General features: G+C 34.6%; 1 protein-coding gene across 6 annotated transcripts in view; it reads left to right on the forward strand.

The window, feature by feature from the left end:
• Window positions 1–5,030: 5,030 nt before the first annotated feature.
• LOC127851821 (coiled-coil domain-containing protein 81-like) overlaps window positions 5,031–22,914 on the forward strand; it is a 50,853-nt gene continuing 32,969 nt past the window's right edge. For 4 of the 6 annotated variants that reach the window (XM_052385741.1, XM_052385742.1, XM_052385745.1 and 1 more), the window contains exons 1-7: window positions 5,031–5,258; window positions 5,849–5,910; window positions 6,182–6,338; window positions 7,160–7,416; window positions 7,635–7,714; window positions 8,387–8,404; window positions 15,073–15,248. In XM_052385741.1, the coding sequence (XP_052241701.1) occupies window positions 5,177–5,258; window positions 5,849–5,910; window positions 6,182–6,338; window positions 7,160–7,416; window positions 7,635–7,714; window positions 8,387–8,404; window positions 15,073–15,248 (832 nt within the window). In that variant the 5' untranslated portion in view covers window positions 5,031–5,176. The remainder of the gene's footprint in view (window positions 5,259–5,848; window positions 5,911–6,181; window positions 6,339–7,159; window positions 7,417–7,634; window positions 7,715–8,386; window positions 8,405–15,072; window positions 15,249–22,914) is intronic. The other 2 variants (XM_052385743.1, XM_052385746.1) reach the window with 1 other exon arrangement.

Raw genomic sequence — 22,914 nt, forward strand, 5'->3', positions numbered from 1 at the left:
AAACAATGTCTGTTTGTGAAGTGTATGCGGGTGTGCGTGTGTGTGTGAGCGCGCGTATGCGTGTGCATTTTACTTTTCTTTGTCACACGTTGAGTAGTATATTTATAGTAGCCGATCAAATTTCAGAGATCATTTCTTCGACACGGAAGCCCGTAAAAGGATCAAAGGGCAAGGAAAAGAGGAACGTGTCTCTACATATCGCAATGCTGTCTTGCGCGGGTCTCTTGGAGTCCGTTGGGAACGGTCAAGGCGGAATGATAGCAAACTTTTGCCCACAACAAGACTTGGACTTGATATTTAAATAAGTGTTTCCCCATACGTTTGTACGTTTTGGTGGAAGCAAGAAGGAAGACAACTATACATCTTCAAATCCAAAACAATTTAACAATGTATATTATTTCAGTAAAATAAATCACAGTTACAATCACAAAAGCGACCATCACCTATCGCGTAAAAGATATGTTTGATCTAAAACAAAAAATAAAAGGCATTAACAGCCAATATACCCCCTTGTTTGTTTAACTTGCTACCGTGCAATTATAAACAGTGTGCTCATGTTCACTATTAAATAATTTTAAATACATTGATTGAAAATACGCAAAATGCGTTAAGATATTAGTCTGTTCCTTCTGTATTACAGCATGTAGATTTCAAAACGTTAGAACTTCAGATCTATTTCTCACAAAACATACCAGTTTTACATGGATAATGCGTTAATACAGAGTACAAATGGTCTATATACATTGAAGAATTCTAACAAATGCAATAAACGTAAAAAAATACATTATGGTAAATATAATCTCTTTATATATAATCACAGTTTGGTAATGACTTGTATAATCACAAAAAAATCAACTCAATCAAAACCATTGATGTCTAAACGTAAATTGTTGTATAAACAAATGTCAGTAAAAATAAACACGCAACTTAAAGTTCACCCGCATATGATAGAATAACACAGTGGATATATATTTTCCGAACAAATTGATGCCAAGGTCTCTTGTATTAATTTTGTAAAATGTTTGATTTAAAATTTGTCGAGGCAGCCATATGTGTACCTTTTAATGAACATTATCAACTTTTATGAATTACTAAGACTTTCTTGATTCCTGAATGAAATATATATTTTTACGTTTTTTGTTATTAATAGAGCCTTGTTCTGAGAAAACTGGGCTTAATGCATGTGCGTAAAGTGTCATCCCATATTAGCCTGTGAAGTCCGCACAGGCTAATCAGGGACGACACTTTCCGCCTAACCTTGATTTTCGGTAAGGAGGGACTTCCTTGAAACTTAAAATACCATTTAAGCGGCAAGTGTCGTCCCTGATTAGCCTGTGTGGACTGCACAGGCTAATCTGGGACGACACTTTACGCACATGCATTATGCCCAGTTTTCTCAGAACAAGGCTCAATATATGACATTTAGGATCTTTTGAAGGACGCTGAGTATTTGGATTTTTAAGTACAACAGTCATTTAAACCCAAAAGATAAATTTGTTCGGATCATAAATACCTTTGTGAAATGCACTTTTTCCATTTAATTACATCGTTTTTGATGCCTGCACAGGCTGCTTATATGCTTGTAGTGCTTGCCGCACTTGTTGCAAAGATTGTCCTTTCGATTGGAGTGCGTGGCCATGTGCTCTCGCAAGCATGCGTCGTCTCGTAATTGTTTATTGCAAATGCTGCAAGTAACGTAGCCTTCTCGTGTCTCTGTTTGTTCATGTGCCCTTAGAAGATACTTGTCTGCAAACGCCACACGTAGAGCAAACATAATTCTTTGGCCCATCATGTGCGCTGGCTCTATGTCGGCGAAGGTTGTAGGCATCCTAAAAACGGCGAATAAAACTACTTATGTCTTTCTTTGTTTAAAATCATGTACTTTCGAACAAGAAGAGTAAATGACCGACAGAGCTTAAAGTACATGATATGGAAATGCTATTTGTTATTTATAAAATAATTTTATCGCGATCATTTAAACTAACGCGTATGTCATGCGTAATATATAAGATAGCTCAATAGGAGTTACATACGAATACATGATTTTCCATAAAAAGTGTTATTGATCCTATTGTCTATAAGTTTAAATAATGCTGTATTATCTATTTATGCTTATTTAATAACTATCGTTACGGTTTAATATGTTTACACATTCCTGCTAAAAAACTCGCAACCAGCAGTTCAATAACACTTTTATTTTTGTAACAACTATATTCACATGACACCTTGCACGAACAATCCTTACCATTTTGTGTATGAAACAAGTGCATTAGTTTGCATTAACAATTCACTGAAAATTCTACTTTTTGCAACACTGAATTCTACTAAAAACTCACAAGAAAAGGTTTGCCGCAACAGAAATATTTCCCTGTGCGTTCGTGGATGGCTTTGTGTTATGAGATCCCCGACTTCGTTTTCACCTCCTTCCCACACTGCTCGCAAACAAATGGCATTCTACAAGTAAGCAAAATATAAACATAAATTATCGACAATCATGATAATTTGAAGTAACATGAACGTCGTGATTATCATATTTTAAGCGCGCAAAACAGTACCAACAATGTTTTATTGACCAACTTTTTTCTTTTAGACAGACTTAAAATATTATTGACGTTTATGTCAATCTTTCGATTTTCTAGTTTAATTTGTATACCACACATAGCATTTTAAAAATGTGTCCCACACATAGCGTCTTTACATGTTAATACACACACTCCGAATCGGATGTATTTGCGCAAAACTACAATGTATGTATCTTCTCTACGAAGAATTACAATGTCCGCCCTATTTTTTAAACCTTCGATAATATTATAATGTCTTTTAATGAACGTTTTGGTTGATTGAATACAAAAATATACCAAACATAGCATTTCACTTCGTGCGTTATTAAACACGCGGTTGCACTTTTTGGAAAAAAAACGTATTTAATTTTGTGCCAACTTAACAAAGTTGTGTATTTTGACAACGACCGGGCACTCGTCTTTGTTTTTTTTTTGGAAATGGTTTTGAATTAATAAAGAAATTATCAAAAACGTTACCTGAAGCGATGGTTTGTTTACTATCGGGTGTCCCACACATAGCCGAAAAAGTCACGTGGTTCAGGCACCTTGTATATGCTTTCTGGAAGCATACAAAACACTAACTACACTTTGTCAGTAGACACAGATTTGAAAACAAAAACGCCAACTTAAGTTTTGTGTTATTAAAGCATTTTCTCGATTCCATGGGTAGTCGACTTAAACATTTCTTTGGATGACATGTTTGTGGTACCGTCTTATAAAATAGGACATAAAGCAACGTATGTAAATTATGTGAAATGTGCAGAGACACTTGCAATGCGACTGTTTTACTATTTTAGGCCCGGAACCTCGTAGGAGATGTATTAAAACTGATTATGCACTACATTTCAATTTGACTAGATATTTTCATATTGGTATATGAATTAGGAAAACTGCGATATATTTATTTTATAAATAAAAGCATGCATCTGGACGCTAGAAACTGGAAACAGTGCTTGAATTGTTCACATGTGCATGGTGCACATTTCATTATCTTCCATGCGACAGGTACCGGCAGACCATGACAACGCTATGAATTCGTGCCATCGCATGGAACATCGTGTCACGGTGATCATCTTCATTTAAAAACGATCGCCGCTACTTGGCATGCACGATGTGCGCTGACGATTAGAGTGGGTACGCCGTAGCGACATTTTGTGTTCTTAGAGAGCGGCATTAGCGCGCTGAAGCATCGCCGCGAGGACGTTGTACAAACGCTATAGATGTTTGGGGACTGCATGTGGCTTCTTTTAGGCTTAAAATAATTGCTATAGCGAAAAAGTCAGTAAATGAGACTAAGAAGGCTCCGTCTCATACCACGATTATTACTATTCTAGGCCTATTTGTGGTAGGCATGCTATACTTGGTAGGTGCCGCTAGTGTATAGTTGCCGTTGACTCCCTGTCTTCCTTAAAGTGTCTTACTTTCCTGTCATTATCTTGTCGCTACGACAGTAAACTTGCAGATGATAACTTATTGTGTGCGCTGTTAATTAAACATGCGCTGTTGGAACTTCTCGTTTGCCGTGAGAACGCATTGAACGCTATGTATAGATGCTTAGAGAACGTCATGAGAACTCAATATATTGTTTCCATACACAATTACTGAGCTCCACAAGACATATTTTAAGAATTCTATGCAGGCGCTCTGGCAACGAAGGTGATCCTACTGACCATTTAATAAGTCCCTTTGTGGCTTGCTTGAAATGAATAGTGCATTTCGTATTTTCCGTATTTCATCACTTGTTTTGCACATACTTCCACATAGGTTTTGAGTGAATACGTAATAAATTAACGGATCAATGGACCGAATGATGAATTATTGAGTGCCTTATTGAATAAGCGTGAGCACTTAATAATTTCAAGTGAATAATCCAATCACAAAGATAGCATTTCAGCACACATTGAATCAGAAAACATTTATCATTATGATTGAAGATAAATATATTTTGATAAAAATGTAATTATTTACTAAATGAATATGCGGAAATAAATATACGTAATCATTGGCCTTGTTTTGAGAGTCTGGTATCGACAAACATACATTAAAAATAACCCCAGATATTTTAATTAGATGCACTATATTATTAGCATGCAATATAAGTTATTACGTAACCAATTTTCATTAAAATACACTATGGTTTCATGTGCTCAAAGATTGTATTACCAGAGCTCCACCATTAAAGGAATAAATAAAGTGAAATGAAACGGGTCTGTCACAAAAACGTTACCTCGTTGATATATTAGTGTAGTGTAACCTATAATTATATAATGATTTGACTTTCTTATATTTCTTTTCAAGCATCATATATTTTTTCATGATGAACAACAGACTGTATGCCTGATATTTTGCGCCCAGTTTTAATGTTGACTTCAAAAGTTGAAATTAACGTAATTCAAGTTCGTATATAAGGTTAGCGCATTAAAATAAAATTCGTATTTAAAACCATTGGGATTAAAATTAACTCTACATGATTTATCGTCCAATCCAATTGCGCGTCCCTTGGCAACCTTGTTTTCCTTGGATGAAAAGTGTAAATGTGTCACAGAATGGGATCTTAATGAAATTAATTTTACCGACATATTTGCATTTAAAGTTGCGATATTTGAACTGTCAGGATGACTGACGTTATGAACGGAATCTTGGCAGAAGCTAAGAAGAACAAATATTCAACTATTCGGGAAAATTTAACTGAAGATGGTGAGTGGAAGTCACATCTGTCTTATTTATCATTTTATGCCAAATTATGGATACCTTAATTAGTTGTGGACATCAAAATTTGTCAATAACATAATACACTGCATGCATGTTTGAGAGCACAATTTCAGTAAACATGTATGGAAGCCAAGTTATGCACCACTATACAATAGTGTGCTTGTGCTGTTCCAGTAAATGCAGTGGTTATGACTAAATGTGCACTGAAGTTACTGCATGCCCAGCTTGCACCATTTAAATGGACCTAGTGACTGGTTCAACACATAGACCATTTCCATTGAACTACTTAAGTCTTCATTGGTTTATTGAGGCACTTTTTTTCTGTGGGATAGTAGGTTTTAATCTAACCATGTTACAAAAAAACTGTTTGGAAATCATTTTGTACCTTTGTTAACAATTCATGTAATATTACATTCTAAAAGACAAATGCATGTTTAAAAATATTGTTTTTACAAAAATCAGTGATTTATCATTGCTAATATTTAGAATTAACTGATATCTGTATCCACCATCCATATCCTAAATTTTATTTCATTTTTGCTAATCATAATGACATCCCACAAATATGATTACAGATGTTGCAGCTGTCTGGGAGAATGTGTCGCGCTTCATTGAGAAGCAAATGTCTCAGCAAAAGGTATATCTCACAACAAAATTTTCCATTTAGTAACAAACAATTCGATACAAGCATTCTGGAACAAAGTTAAACCATATTTCAAAACTAAAAGCTGTTTTTGTTTTTAAAGAAGTCAGTTTTAATATTCTAATGTTAAAACATATGTGAACCTTTTAAGCACCTTTTTGACAAATCAGTAAGTTTGTAACACATGCAGAGAAAACATTGTAAATGATTTATGTCTTGCAAACAGCAACAATAAAAAAACAAAGTGGATCATTCTATATTTCAGGGGGTACAGATACAGTCGCTGGGAACATTCACATTTTCTCAAAAGAAACTAGATATTGGGAACAACAAGTTTATCCTTATTCAACGCCCGGTGTTCAATATATCTGAAAAACTAGCCCAGTCTCAGGGACTTCAGTATGTAAAACATCATGTACCAGGTGAGTTTGGTTTCCCTCAGCATCATGTTTTTGTGAGAGACATCTACCCAATTAAGTGAATATGTAACTAATGTTTGGAAAAGGGATATTTTTTTTTTTTTTTGTTAACAAATATAAATAAGATAGATAAATATTTCGAACAAAGCAAATCAGTTAAAATGTTAATGAAAATGCCACATGGATTATGATCCACCAATGGCTTTAAAATCAGCCAACAATGGTCTGGACAAAATTTTGGTTACTATCTTTAACTGTTTTATGCATAAGACGATTAAATTATTGGAAGAAATATATGTATGAATTATATTAGACTAAATTATATGGCATTTAATTAAATGAAGAACTGCCAGTTCAGAAAGACTGGTCAATGTTTTTTTCATTCAAAATTGGGTCCGGTAATCGACTACATAGCCAATGGTAAAAAGTATATATTTTTCCGAAATAGGAGCTCAATATTCCGAATGGATGGTTTCCAAAACTATTTATTTTTACATCTTAACATTTTGTTCAACTCCCACCCATATAAGTTCAACCTTAGTTAATATAATACTTGTATATTACACTTGTATTATCAGTTTTAAAGCATCTTTTTAGCAAAACAACAACAACAATAATTTCCCAATTTAATTCTGTATGGTGGTCACTGCAAGGCTGCTGACCGAGAGGTGTGACTCAATTATATTACTGAAAACAATTGTGTTAGTTATTTAGTACTTAATCAGAAACACACAGCAACACACAGCATTTCAGTTAAATATTTAAATTATTAAAAATCAGAGCATTAATAATAAAACTTGAATTATGTTGACCTCCATTCACAGGCCAGATTCCAGTGGTTCAGCTCAACTTTGCTGCCATGTCTTTCGAGAGCCCATATGATCGTGACACAGTGGAGAGCTGCGTGCGCGAAATCCTTGGAGCTGTGCAGCGGGCGATAGGCTCAAAACGAAATGTTGAACTTACTTTTGGAGGCATTGGGAAGCTTATGATTCGTGATTCCCGAGTGAAAATGAAATTCTTTAAGGAGTTTATTAATCAAATGGATGGCTCTGGAAAACTCCTGGATTCCATGCAGAATGTATGTTTGATTTCTGTCTTCCTGTTGTTTATTAAGAACTTTGTATTCTCTTTCATAAAAAAAAACAACTTAGCATAAAATAAATTGTTTGTGGTTATGTTTCAATGATCAATTTAACACTAACTCTACTTACAAAATCATATATTTAGAAGCATGTTTATATCTCTTGCTTCAAACCTATTAATATACTCATTACCAAAACATTAACTTTTTTACAGAGACCTGGAACAGTGGATTCAGTGATGTCTGAACGTCCTATAACAAGAGCCCATAGCTCCAACACAGTAGTTCTACCAAAGTAAGTTAACCATGAAGTTCCAGTTTAAACACCTTTAAATGTGTGTAAACAGTCATTCACCAGTAATGTTTTGTGTAATGCTGATATTACATAACAAAAGAAATTACATACAATCCAAAAGCAGAGTAGATCCTCCCCCTTACATTCCCTGGTACTTAGTATATGTTCTGTTTATATTAATTTTCTGCAGAACCGGTATCTTGTTCCCCACAAAGCTGGAACATTATTATTCAAGGAGCACACATATAAATATGAAGTTTTAAACTAAGCACATATCAATGAAAATGTTTATTTTAATGCCTTACTTTTAAGAAGACGGCATATAGCTGTCTTCAGTTTGAGTGTCCAATGTCAATCCTTAAATTACTGTCTCAACCATCGCTTTGTGAAATATTGATAGATTTTTAACTTATTTGAACTTTTATTGTTTTTCTAAGTATATACATATTCATATGTCAATAATTACACGTCTAGTATATATGTTTTGTTTGTGTTTATATTGTGACATATATCAATGTTAATGCATGTTTGCCTTATTTTCTGCTTACCAAAACTTAATTTAAAATTTATTCTGATACATTTCAGACATAAGTATCCCCAAATTGTTCTTATTGTTTCATCTATTGGGTAACACATATGCTAATCCTTCTTGTGTTATGAAAATTTGATCAGAAACGGGAACAAGAAAGGGTAATTTTCTCTTAGAATCATAGCGTGTTTGAATGAATTGATCTGCAGTTTTGGAGGAGTGTTCGCTTTGTACAGAATTTCTCCTTTTGCAGTTTGGGTTTCTTGGGGCTACATACTTTATTGTTGGTTTTGTGAACATTTTATTGTATCAACCATGCTTATTGTAAAGCCATTTTCACTGATGCAATCTCTGGAAGTGAAACACATTCTGTCAAGGCCAGTAGTTTTGCCAGGCTTTTTGCAAACATCAGCACACTTTTTTCAACTCGTGCTTTTTGGCAACGTATGATATGTAATCAGCTTTAAGAGTGTTTTAGTAGAACAGGTGTTATTTGTGCTTTTGCTTATGTAGCAACTCTCATCAGATATAACACTATTTGTATAACAATGCCAAGAGGGGGTATATTGAAATCACCCAATCTGTTTGTCATTTGGTCAATGTCAGCATAAAATGTTCTTAGTTTGCTGTGCAAAATACCACCAGATTTCTCAAGCCATTTTATTTGAACGTCAAATATGCCATCACCGTAATGTGGAGAATGCAATCCTTGTATTACTAACAATGCAGTGTACCAATAATTGGTGCCTCTGAATGTGTCAGTGATTCGAATGCTTTCTTTGTATAATTTTTAAAATGCATTATTTTGCTCCCCAAAAGAGGGAGAATAAATAATTGCTCTGTCTGGCCATTTAAATTATTATTAAGATGCAACTGTGTTTTAAGAGGTGATTTGAGAGGCGTGAAATAACTTCCCCTCTGTATGTATCCATCATACTTGGACATTGGTGGCATATCATTAGGGTTTTCATCACAAAAGAGCTATGCTTTGGCAAGCGGTTTGACGCATAATCCGAAGAAACTAGGTTTCTCAAGAGAACCTAGGTTTTCAGAATGAGAACCTAGGTTCTCGCTTGAAGATTGCACATGGCTTCAAGAACCCAAGTTTGAAAATGAGAACTTAGGTTTTCATGAGAACCTAGGTTCTCATTTGAAAACCTAGGTTCTCATGAGAACCTAGGTTCTCATGAAAAACCTAGTTTCTTGGGATTATGCGTCAAACTGTATGGCAAGCAGTTTGACGCATAATCCCAAGAAACTAGGTTTCTCATGAGAACCTAGGTTCTCGCTTGTAGATTGCACATGGCTTCAAGAACCCAAGTTTTCAAATGAGTTTTCATTTGAAAACCTAGGTTCTCATGAGAACCTAGGTTCTCATTTGAAAACCTAGGTTTTCATGAGAACCTAGGTTCTCAGAATGAGAACTTAGGTTCTCATGAAAAACCTAGTTTCTTGGGATTATGCGTCGAACTGCTTGCCATATCCGTGGTTTTCATTTGAGAACCATAGGTTCTCTGAGAACCTAGGTTCTCTGAGAACCTAGGTTTTCAGAGAAACTAGGTTCTCATGAAAACCAAGGTTCTCATTATGAGATATCAAGTTATTAAAATATGTTTGCTAAGTCTTTAGCGCATAAGTTTTTCTTGCAGTGTTGCCGATATCTTACGATTGAATAATACATTATTACACATAATCAATAGAGATAAAACTTGTATTTTATACCATAATGATTGCTTCCTACATGTAGGTCACAGACATTCTTAAAATAGAAACTGTACCGTACAGTCGTTTGAGGCCCGAACAAGGGAACTGAATAATTAAAACTCATTTAATGCTGTAACAATGTATTATGTAACGATTGATCTGAATTTTCAGTCTCAAAACTTTGTCGTCCTCGCCCATTCCGCTATCCACGTTTCGTAGAATATTACTGAGCATTGTCTGAACATTGTTCAGAAAATGCTCTTGGGGAGAAACATTCACGGTTTAACGCCTATTTCTATTCATTTTACAAATATACGTGTACCAAGCAATGGGAGACAACTGGAGGTTAATTATGGCAAGCGGTTCGACGCATAATCCCAAGAAACTAGGTTTCTCATGAGAACCAAGGTTTATGAAATCCCAAGAAACCAGGTTTCTCATGAGAACCTAGGTTCTCATTTGAAAACCTTGGTTTACGCTTGAGAACCTAGGTTCTCATGAGAAACTAGGTTTTTCATGAGAACCTAGGTTCTCATAGACACATAGAACTTAGGTTCTCATGAAAACCTAGGTTCTCATGAGAACCTAGGTTCTCATTCTGAGAACTTTAGTTCTTGTTTGGTATCCTAGGTTTTCACAAGAACCTAAGGTTCTCAATTAAAAACCTAGGTTCTCATTAGAACCTTGATTCTCATTTGAAAACCCAGGTTCTCATGAGAACCTAGGTTCTCATTCTGAGAACCTAGGTTCTCATGAGAAACCTTGTTTCTTGGGATTATGCGTCGAACCGCTTGCCATAAAACTGCTTGCCATATCCGTGGTTTTCATTTGGGATCTCATTATGAGAACTTAGGTTCTCATGGAACCTAGGTTCTCATGAGAACCTAGGTTCCATGAGAACCTAGGTTCTCTGAGAACCTAGGTTCTCATACACACGGGCTGGACAGAATGAAAACACAACGTTAAGAACTTTATTTTTGCAGATATCTCAAGTTATTGAAATATGTTTGCAAAGTCTTTAGTGCATAAGTTTTTCTTGCAGTGTTGCCGATATCTTATGATTGAATAATACATTATTCCACATTATCAATTGAGATAAAACTTTTATTTATACCATAATGATTGCTTACTATATCACATACTTAAAATAGAAAACTGTACCGTACAGTCGTTTGAGGCACGAACAATTGAACTGAATATCTGAAACTCATTTAATGCTGTAACAATGTATTCTGTAACGATTGATCTGAATTTGTTTCAATTTTTAGTCTCAAAATAATTTTTACAATTAAAGATGCCCTGGCTGCGAATTTGTCGTCTTCGCCCATTCCGCTATTACAGTTTTGTAGAATATTACTGAGCATTGTCTGAACATTGTTAAAAAAATGTTCTTGGGGAGTAACATTCACGGTTTCAAGCCTATTTCTTATCATTTTACACATATGCCGCCAGCGTGTACCAAGCAATTGGAGACAACTGGAGGTTAATTATGGCAAGCGGTTCGACGCATAATCCCAAGAAACAAGGTTTCTCATGAGAACCTAGGTTCTCATCTCATGAAAAACTAGGTTTATGAAATCCCCAAAAAACAGGTTTTCATTTGAAAACCTTAGTTTACGCTTGAGAACCTAGGTTCTCATGAGAAACTAGGTTTTCATGAGAACCTAGGTTCTCATAGACACATAGAACTTAGGATCTCATGAGAACCTAGGTTCTCATTCTGAGAACTTAAGTTCTCGTTTGGAATCCTAGGTTTTCACAAGAACCTAGGTTCTCATTTGAAAACCTAGGTTCTCATGAAAACCTAGGTTCTCATTCTGAGAACCTAGGTTCTCATGAGAAGCTTAGTTTCTTGGGATTATGCGTCGAACTGCTTGCCATACTATGCCCTGTTGTTGATTATAAGACATTTTCTAAGTAAACCTACCCTACCAAAGGTTCATTTATAGATTTCAGGTAAAAGCATCCATTAACAAAATGTATTATCACCAAGAACCCATAAGTTTTACTGAATTTTTGTTACATTTGTACATTTGTTACATTGATTCAAACCATTTTTAATGGATTTATAGTTTTAAAGTGTTTGGATTGACGCTGTGCTACCTAATTATGCATATCATAATAATCTTTTAAAGGACAATATACTGTAATTACTCTTACATTTTGGACATTTAAGAAATTTTTTTTTTGTGTGTCAGAAAATTTAGATACATAAAATATTAAAAAAATAACAGGTGTCAACAAATTAAGAGACAAAAATGAAGGTGCCCAAAAATTATAATTATATTGAAATAGAAAGCAAAAAATCAAATGTACACTAATTTTCTTGTGATTAACTTTTCTCATTCTGCTTTAAAAAATAAAACCAACTTCACAGCTTTGCTAACTCTTTCCTGAAATGATATAGAACACAAAAGTAAAAACAGAAAGTATTCTGCTTCCTTAATAGGACTACGTTGTTTCAAATGCCGTTGGGTTAATCCATTATTTTCAACACATGTATACATGGTTATTTACCCAATTAGGTAAATGTAAAGGTTGATTGCCCTGAGGCATGCATCTGCCAGGTTTTATGACCTTAATCCGGTTGTAAAAATCAATGATCTAAGTAAAGTGTCATAAAATACGCAAAAACAGTGCCGAAATCTGTAGAATAGCGCCATACAATATACTTTCCAAAATTTAAGAGACATTAATAATGGACAAAAACCTGTATGTCCGAATTAAAGAGTCATAAAAGAAAAATTCCAAAAAAAGAGGATGTCCAAAAACTTACAGTAATTATTTTTCGTATACCTGGATCAATATATTGAGTGTATAACACACTTATAAAATGAAAAATATACCAACACACCGTTTGAACTTAGGCCTCTTATAGTGCCTCAGAACTCGTAACACTTTCTTTTACTTAGTCACCTATAGTGGCTGTTGTGTTCGCTTAATGATTGAAATGTCCAAGGTTAGATCCCCACTAGAGAGCCTTCATAAGATCTCTGAGATAGTTGATATAGTTGACATTAGTTGATATAGTTACACTGAATGTGAATACTTGAATGGTCCTGGACAATGAAATCACCTGGTAGCAAAAATTTGTAAGCAGCTAGACTCCATCATGGGAAAAGTTTCAGTAAACACGTCACCAGATTCTCTAGGATAAATATAGTATTGAGTGCAAAGATGCCTGCGGCTGTGTCCAGATGTCTTTGGGTATTAGTTACTTTTTGATGAGCTTTAGTTAATATTTTGTTAAAACAGTCAACAGTAGCAGATTTGCGTGTGGTGCACTCTTTTTGACATCGTGGCTAGCTTTTAAACATAGAAAATTAAGACTTATTTGGATTATTTGCATCATTGTAAGAACAAATGAAAAGATGCAGTATGTCCAAGTATAATCTTAATGATTTATCATATCGTTAAGGGGTGTTTTTTAATATTAATGTTTTTATAGTATAACCACATACATTGCAACTGGCATGTCATACATGCAAGATCTGTATACAATATCTTGGCCATTCAAAGTACTATTTAATGATCAATTTAATGTTTTTGCTTTCACCCCATTTGCCAAAGTATAAAGAATGTGGTTTATTTAATTTTGTTTCCGCTCATGCAAATTATGCTCATAGTCAACTTGTAGTTTCAATAATACATTTAAATAACGTCAAAGATTAATTCTAGACTTTAGTATGACTTGAGAATTGATTTTATTTGTCTATGGCTTTATTGATTTTTGGGTGAACATTGAAAACCATAATTTGCTAACGCTTTTAATATCTTTGCATAAACAAAAATATATTGTTTTTTCCCTTCTACCTATAGACCAAAATGTAATTTATAAAATTTTTAAATGGACTTAAATTTCTGTTAAAAGTTACCATTAATTAAAACAATTTCTTTTTCTTTGATATTGGAAATCGCTTATCTCTTTAAATGTGTAATATATGAGTATTGGTGCAGTTTTTTAAGATTTAAGACAAATATAAAGGGCTAAAACAAGGTGAAAGAAAAAATGAATATAGGGATTTGACTTATTGAAAATAGACGATTTCAGCTCCATATAAATATGAATGCCCTTCCACCCAAAAAATTTGAACATTTTAATTATCTTGTGACAGCACATCCACTGCCACTTCATAGGTTTGTTGTAAAACCATAGTATCTACATGTAATTTAAAAATGTTTGACAGATTCTAAAATTTCACATTGAATCATCAGTTGGCGAATTGATTTCAATATAAACTGAAGTCGAGGGTTGAAATATACAGTCTGAATAGCTGTTATCCATTTGATACCTGCGCAAGAGCTATTCAAACAAAACTAGATAGCACCTACACAAATTATTTACTCTAGGTCAGATTCTTACCTATTTAATCCATTTTGTATTGTGTCTGACCTTATAAGGTAGTGCTCTATTATTCAGAAGTTAAATCAGGAGCATTTAAGTATTCAATTGATCTATTAATAATGAGAGTTGAGAGGCATAATTTTAATACCATTTGTGTCCCCCCAGAAACAAAATGAGGCAGTAATACTCTTGTCCACAAATGATATAGCTTAGCTTACATTTGTCTTTTTTTTTACAAAAATGTCTCTAAATTTATCGATAAAAATATGTGCATTTCTTTGATAGTTAGTGCTGGAATACATTTAAACAGGACATATGCTATTTTGAGTTTTGTAAACCTTTCTACCGGTAATTTGGTCAAAATGCAAGTTAAATGTTATGAGCACCATTATGAATAATACAACCTCTTCAACTCCTTCCGTAATGAATTTTTTTTTTAAACCTCACACAAGGGATGTACGTTTCATAGAAAAACAAATAAGCTATAACTGACCTATTATTGGTATTATTAGCATGCTTGTCATGGGAAAACGAACCTTAACTGTGCCATGTCCCTGATCAGTCTGTGCAGTCTTATCCTTGATGACACTGTCCATTTACAGTCAATGAAATATATTCCTTTTTGCAGAAAATATCATTAAAGCAGAAAGTGCCATTCCAAATTTTTGGTTGCTTATGGCAAAGGCTGATCAACAAATGTGACTTAAATCTGGATTTCCCTTTTCATACAGAACATGTTATTGTGAAAGCTTAGAAATAATACTTAACATTTCTGTTCAGGATATCCAACACGAGTGTTCACCAGCCAAATGGTGGATTACCTCCCCTGGAAGAGCAGGCCGAGGGCCCAGAAGGGGCCATGGACTACAACTATCCCATGGGGAACCCCACCATGGAGGATGGCCAGGCTGCTCCCAATTACTACAACCATGTTAGCACCGAGGAAGGGATGGATGGTAGGTTACATGCCACTGTGAAATATTTTGTAATCATATTGACAGCAATAATTCCTGAAAGAAGATTTATTTCTGTATTGAATAAAATGTCTGAGAAATATTTTGCAATATCATTATGAAGTTTCAAATCTGTCATATCTGCATTAGATTCTGTCATAATGACATTTTGTTGTTTCCAAAATACCTTGTGTCATTTAAATGAAGAATTCAGTGATTATTATACCTCGCATGCAAAGTTTGATAGGGGGTCTATATGAGTCAGGCTGTTGATTGGTTTGTGTGTTAGATTGTCAGTTGGTTGACTGTTTTCATAAAAAATTATAAGTTTTTGAAACAAACTTATTAAATTTCTCAAGCAACTGAATTGTAACTTAAAAAAAAAGATAATAATTATTTTTGAAACCATCAGTTGGAAATTTTGGGCAGTAAATTTGGAAACATTTACCTTTTGAGATTTGTAAATGTAAAACTGTTTCGTTCCCATTTTTTTTTACAAAACAACAAACACGGTCATAACCCTGGAGTGAACATATGCATGATACCATTTTCATGCCCAGTGATCCACATCTTCCTGAGTTGTGTGCTCTTGAACTTACCATGCCAGAAGCATGTTCTAGGTTTGTGGAGGTAGCTTCCTTTTACGTTTATGAAGGGATTGAATTGAAGCTTTAAATATTTCATCACCTTACAGAGAACATTTTCAAGACACCCTTTTCATTCCCAGTGATCAACATCTTGCTGAGTTACATGTACTAGCCCCTGAACTAAGCCATTTTCATGTCAGGAGCCCAAAAGTTTTAGGACAAAACTGCTTCTACTTTTCTCAAGCAATTGGATTGACACTCAAATAAAGTCATCACCATGAAGGGTAGATATGCACAAAACATTTTCCTGAGTTATGTGCACTTAAACTTAGCCAAGGTCATGGCTGCTAAGCCTTAGACAAAGTGGTTCGTGGGCATTTTTAGTCAGTATAGGGACCCAATACTCTAATTACCATAGCTGTGGACATCTTCATGCATTTATAATTAATTGACTATTAATTTTACATTTATCCCTAATGGATACGAAACTGAGTATTAATTGGTTATCCTTATTTGAAAGAAACTTTCTGTGAGTATCATTTATAAAACACAGTTATAGGTAGGTGAGATAAACGAGAGCGCCGATGGCGTTGAAAGCATAGTTGCAAGATACAGGGAAGTTGCTGCTGAAGTAAATGTTTAGGTCAAAATATACTAAATAGTTTCCTTATATGTTTCAATGTAAAAGCGACAAATTTGAGCGAAAATAAATACAACATTTTGCACATAGAGATCCCCATAACCATACCTTTTCTTGACGGGCATTCTTAGCTCAATCGATTTAAGCAATACAAAAGATATGTCATGTTCAAACCAAAAAAGAATTCGACTCAAATCAAAATCGACTGTTTTTGCACCTTCTTTTTTTTCAGCCGTTTTCAAGTGGATTGTAAGCTTTTGCGGTACCATTTTTATGCCCCCCTTCGAAGAAGAGGGGGTATATTGCTTTGCTCATGTCGGTCTGTCGGTTGGTCGGTCTGTCGGTCTGTCCACCAGGTGGTTGTCAGACGATAACTCAAGAACGCTTGGGCCTAGGATCATGAAACTTCATAGGTACATTGATCATGACTAGCAGATGACCTCTATTGATTTTGAGGTCACTAGGTCAAAGGTCAAGGTCACGGTGACCCGAAATAGTAAAATGGTTTTTGAATGATAACTCAAGAACGCATACGCCTAGGATCATGAAACTTCATGGGTAGATTGATCATGACTTGCAGATGACCCCTATTGATTTTGAGGTCACTAGGTCAAAGGTCAAGGTCACGGTGACCCGAAATAGTAAAATGGTTTCCGGATGATAACTCAAGAATGCATACGCCTAGGATCATGAAACTTCATGGGTAGATTGATCATAACTCGCAGATGACCCCTATTGATTTTGAGGTCACTAGGTCAAAGGTCAATGTCACGGTGACCCGAAATAGTAAAATGGTTTTCGGATGATAACTCGAGAACGCATACGCCTAGGATCATGAAACTTCATACGTAGATTTATCATGACTTGCAGATGACCCCTATTGATTTTGAGGTCCCAAGGTCAAAGGTCAAGGTCACGGTGACATGAAATAGTAAAATGATTTTCGGATGATAACTCAAGTACGCTTTTGCCTAGGATCATGACACTTCATAGGTACATTGATTGTGACTCGCAGATGACCCATATTGATTTTTAGGTCACTAGGTCAAAGGTCCAGGTCACAGTGACAAAAATCGTATACACACAATGGCTGCCACTACAACGGACAGCCCATATGGGGGGCATGCATGTTTTACAAACAGCCCTTGTTTACTTTAATCTCTAACGTTATCCTATTTCAGGTATTTAATAGTGAACACCTATGCTTACCCTATCAATATCTCCAAACGATAAAACCAGAACAACAGTCGAAAGTGTAAAACATGCCTTCGAGGAAAATATGATGATTTGTTTAGACAGAGACCTATACAGTATAGGTCCCTGGTTTAGAGAGTAAAGACCTTCATGACTCGATTATTCATGACTCGATTATTTAGTTTATTGTAACCTTAACAATTTCTGACATCACGAGTCGCCTCCCTTGTTGGTTCATGCTACCAAAATGTTCTATTTTGAGAAACGGGAATTCCAAATCGTGACGAATGCGAATGGTTACAAAATGACATAACTATGAAAATAAATACGTAGAATTACATTAATTCACGCATACCATTATGCAAACATCCGTTTTCTTTTCCGACTTGATACATTTACGGCATTCCATTTAATATTTTACAGACACAACACTCGTCCAGAATTTGCGTGAATCCATTAAATTCAAAGCCACATTTAAACCGTTAGCTCTACTTGTAACGTTAATTTCTGGCTCAAAGTAAATCATTTTAATTTTAATTAACACATCTCTATTACTTTCAAACTCTACTTCATTAAATCCATAGAAAAGCAGGTCAGAATCCATGTCATAAATCAGAAAACATTCATCGTACTCCGCTATTTTTTTTTACACATTTACAAATAATGAAAGTGCTTTATGCCCCACTTCCTGTTGAGAATATGTTAATTTCTATTTATAATTAACAAGGGATGCAAGAGGTTACAAAAATCATTAACCGGTTAACCTTTTCCCGTAACCGGTTATTAACCGGTTAACCGAAACGCCTCAAGTAGTGAAAATGATTTAGAGTACGTAAAAAATTTCATACCGCTCGAACAGCTCTGTAGAAACAAAATTTATTTTAAATTTGAAATCGCTTGCGTTGATAACATGCCAGTTTCGTAATAAAATGTATTGTACAATTTATTTTAATAATTTTGTAAATTTATGCTGTATATTTTATTTAGTTTTCCTGCGTACATGCACAGGGGTAAAAAATTTAAAAGCTACACAATGTTCATTTTCACGTGTTAATAACTTATTTTTGGTTGGGCCGCTTATTTTACGTTCGCGTTGTATAGCTCACAAAAATGGTGTGTTCATTCTGTTTTAATTTTTGAAACTCAAATTGGCTTAATAAAGAAACGTTTTTTCCCTTTCTATTCGACGTAAAGTGGGTCATGTGTGTCCAATGAATTCGCATCTCTTCTAATTCGATACTTACATATTTTGTTGTTTGCATTTTAGCGTTTGTAGCCGAAGTAGTATCGTTTAATTTTCATTATACAATTAAAAATGTGGGTAAAATAAAGAACACGAATGCAAATTAAATTAATTTTGCACGATATGTAAGTTGAATGTTTAATATAATCAGTACATTTATTTAATAGCGAAGTAACTAAGTATAATGATCACAAATACTGATAGTTACGTACGTTTGTTAACGTACCATAGTGCGAAAATTTTAAGCAATTACACAAATACTAAATTCAACGGTTTTATTTTGTATCTTTTTTTAATTGATGTTTAATTATTTAATAAGTTAATAATTTATTTTCTTTAATAACACTCTCATCGGACGGTAATGGTGGAATCATTAGACGTAATATTATCATAATTATATTATTTTTTGATAAACAAAAGGACGTTAACTCGTCAAGATTTCAACTACGGATGCAATTCTTGATAAAAATGTTACTTATAAACACGGTATTTTTGCGAGCAATCAGTGTTGGGTATTGGTAAACAAAACATCAAAATAAGCTGTCTAATAGCTCAACTGTTTTTTATCGCGAGTTCAATAAACGTGTCAATTACTTCTTCGCTAATAGCTCCCACTCACCGCAGTTCGCTAGTTAAATTGTAGCGAGTAAAAAAACACAAAAGTGTCAGTTATCAAAACGTACCGCCTATTTGTTATCACAAAGGTATTGATTAATTGTTTTATTACTTTGATTGTTGACACATTATTTATTACCGTCAATCGTGCGGCATGTTGTTCTAACTAGTCGCCAGCGCAAGTTGGCAGTATGTCACGCGAAAAAAGTAAAATCGTACGAATAATTCCATGAACAAAAAAAATCAAATATTTTTTTCCAGGTTAACCTTTTGCCGAAAATGTAACCGGTTAACTGGTCGTTTCGGTAGGTTAACCGGTTAACCTCATGCATCCCTATAATTAACCAATGAAATTGTACATATCCTTAAACCAGGGCCTAATGAATTTGACCTCTCCCAGAACAGTAAACAAAGGAAATAGAAAGTAGGTGTGAGATCACTATCAACCAGAACAGAATTGTTTTACGAACGAAATTTGTTTTAGTTTCTTAGACGGTTTTTTCACGTAAAACCGTCTTAGAAAATTCACTAAAAACGGTGTCAGCAATATTCTTGGAAGAAAACATTAGAAAAACGTTTCTAAATAAAAAAAAGTTAGAATTACCATATACTATATTTAATATTTCGTCTGATTTTTGATCAGGTAAGGCTTCATAATGGTCAACCGTTCCATGTCGGTTTTTGAAATGTAGCTCTAACATAAGCATTATAGTTGCGTAACTGCAACTATGCTAAAAACCACTTGTTTTTTAAATAATGTATAGTCATTGGGTTTGAACTACCTATTAGATATACCTGTTACATGCTCAACAGGTTTTCTTACAATATGAAGACGTCAAGACCAGATTATCACTAGTGATTTATCTTTTATCTTACTATTGACGCTATGTTTTGTTTTAAGTATGGCTGACAATAGTCCCATAATCAATGGCTTATCTATTGTAAATATTATTGCCAAACAACGTTTTATTCTATGACAAATATTTACATAATGTAGGCAGGGTGTTCCCTGCATTTTAAGAATGATTTATTTAAATCAGAATTGTATTGAGCTTGTGTTGATGTAAGACCCTTTATGTCATGCAGTAATGGTTAAGGTAGATTACTGGATCAAAAAGAGAAGATAATCATGTTTGACAAAAATCTCTCATTTACTCTTATTTTACATAACTTGTTCATTTTTGAGGTGTACATATATAGAATAACAGGTTACTGCCTGATCTTTTTGTAATATATCAGGCAAGGCTTAGAATAATTAATATAACGGCGAGGCTTGCCAATTACAAAAAGATCAGACAGTAACCTGTTTTTCTGTTTATCATACCTCTACTTCCCCAATTTAAAAGAAGTAATGAAAAAAAATCGCTAAAAAGCAGCAGTTTTAGTGGGAAAGAATATGACTTTTGTCATCTGACGTGTTAATAAAGACGTCCTGAGCATGTGCGCCTAATATTTGTAAATAATGTTTTTTGCTGTTTGTGTTGCATTTTGTGTTTAAAATATATAACATCTTGGTATCAAATTGCTTGTCTTGTTGAATCTGATTAGATTTTACTTAAAATGATTACTTTATAGTTGATTCCGAGTAATATGGCCATCCTCCCCACATGACTGATATAAGAACTTCCTGTTGACCATGATATAAAAAATATATCAGGCAACGTTATATCAGGCAGATATCAATGCGGTGGTATGATAAATAGAGAATAACAGGTTACTGTCCCATCGTTTTGTAATATATAAGGCGTGGCTTAGAATAATTTAACAGCGAGGCTTGTCGAGCCGTTATTTTATTCGTGCCGAGCCTGATATATTACAAAACGATGGGACAGTAACCTGTTTTTCTGTTTATCATACCACATTTTCCTAAAAATCTGCAAAACAATCCATTTTTTCTATTAAAAATGTTCGGATCCCCGCTGATTTTGCTGATCCGGCTTTTACATGTTTACATACATGTAGCAACGGCGTTCGAAAAGACGACACAAATAATCACTTATTTTAAACATCGTATAGAGAAAAAAAAGTTGTTTGCACTACGAATTGGAAGAGTACACCCGCTTTAATTACAAGAGTCTCGAATTGTAGTCAGGAATGGACTGCAGCGACAAATTAATTGAAGAACACACCTCACCGAATAGTTTGGAGACGCCATTTTGGAGATGTGTATTGAAATTGACATTTTGATGATGGTGTCAACATTGACATAAGCGTGTTAAATCGTTTGTTTAAATAGTTGAGGATTAGCATACAGTTATCATTTGTCTTGACTTTCTGTGCAACACTTGCGAGTGCAATGACTATATCGATATTTAAGATTAATTGTCCCATTGATGACGTCATTAAACTTCTGTAGTGCGGGCTGTGGTGATTTTTAAAAAATAAACGTTTTTGTGATTTATGACTTTAATCTAGAATAAAATATGTACGTTATTGGTATCAAATTGTTTGTTTTGTTGAACCTGATTCATGTTGATAGAAGTTGTTGACTTTATTGCAAATCTCATGTAACTCCAAATATTGACTGATATAAGAACTTCCTGTTGACCATGATATAAAAAAATATATCTGGCAACGTTATATCAGGCAGATATCAATGCGGTGGTATGATAAAAAGTTTATTTTTAAAAAATCACCACAGCCCGCACTACAGAAGTTAAATGACGTGAAACTATTCGGTGAAGTGTGATTTTCGATAAAATTTGTCGCTGCAGTCCATTCCTGATCTACAATTCGAGACGCTTGTAATTAAAGCGGGTGTACTCTTCCCATTCGTAGTGCAAACAACTTTTTTTTCTCTATACGATGTTTAAAATAAGCGATTATTTGTGTCGTCTTTTTGAACGCCGTTGCTACATGTATGTCAACGTGTAAAAGCCACTGATAAGCAAAATCAGCAGGATCTGTACATTTTTTATTAACCAGGTTTTCCGAAGGAAAAAACTGGTTTTTAGATTGGCGAATGCGGGCGGGCTGGCTGGCTGGCTGGCTGGCGGGCTGGCTGGCGGGCTGGCTGGTGGGCTGGCGGAACAAGCTTGTCCGGGCCATAACTATGTCGTTCATTGTCAGATTTTAAAATCATTTGGCACATTTGTTCACCATCATTGGACGGTGTGTCGCGCGAAATAATTACGTTTATATCTCCAAGGTCAAGGTCACACTTTGAGTTCAAAGGTCAAAAATGGCCATAAATGAGCTTGTCCGAGCCATAACTATGTCGTTCATTGTCAGATTTTAAAATCATTTGGCACATTTGTTCACCATCATTGGACGGTGTGTCGCGCGAAATAATTACGTCGATATCTCCAAGGTCAAGGTCACACTTTGAGTTCAAAGGTAAAAAATAGCCATAAATGAGCTTGTCTGGGCTATAACTATGTCATTCATTAT

This window comes from Dreissena polymorpha, chromosome 11 (genome assembly GCF_020536995.1).
Source record: "Dreissena polymorpha isolate Duluth1 chromosome 11, UMN_Dpol_1.0, whole genome shotgun sequence".
Taxonomy (NCBI): domain Eukaryota; kingdom Metazoa; phylum Mollusca; class Bivalvia; order Myida; family Dreissenidae; genus Dreissena; species Dreissena polymorpha.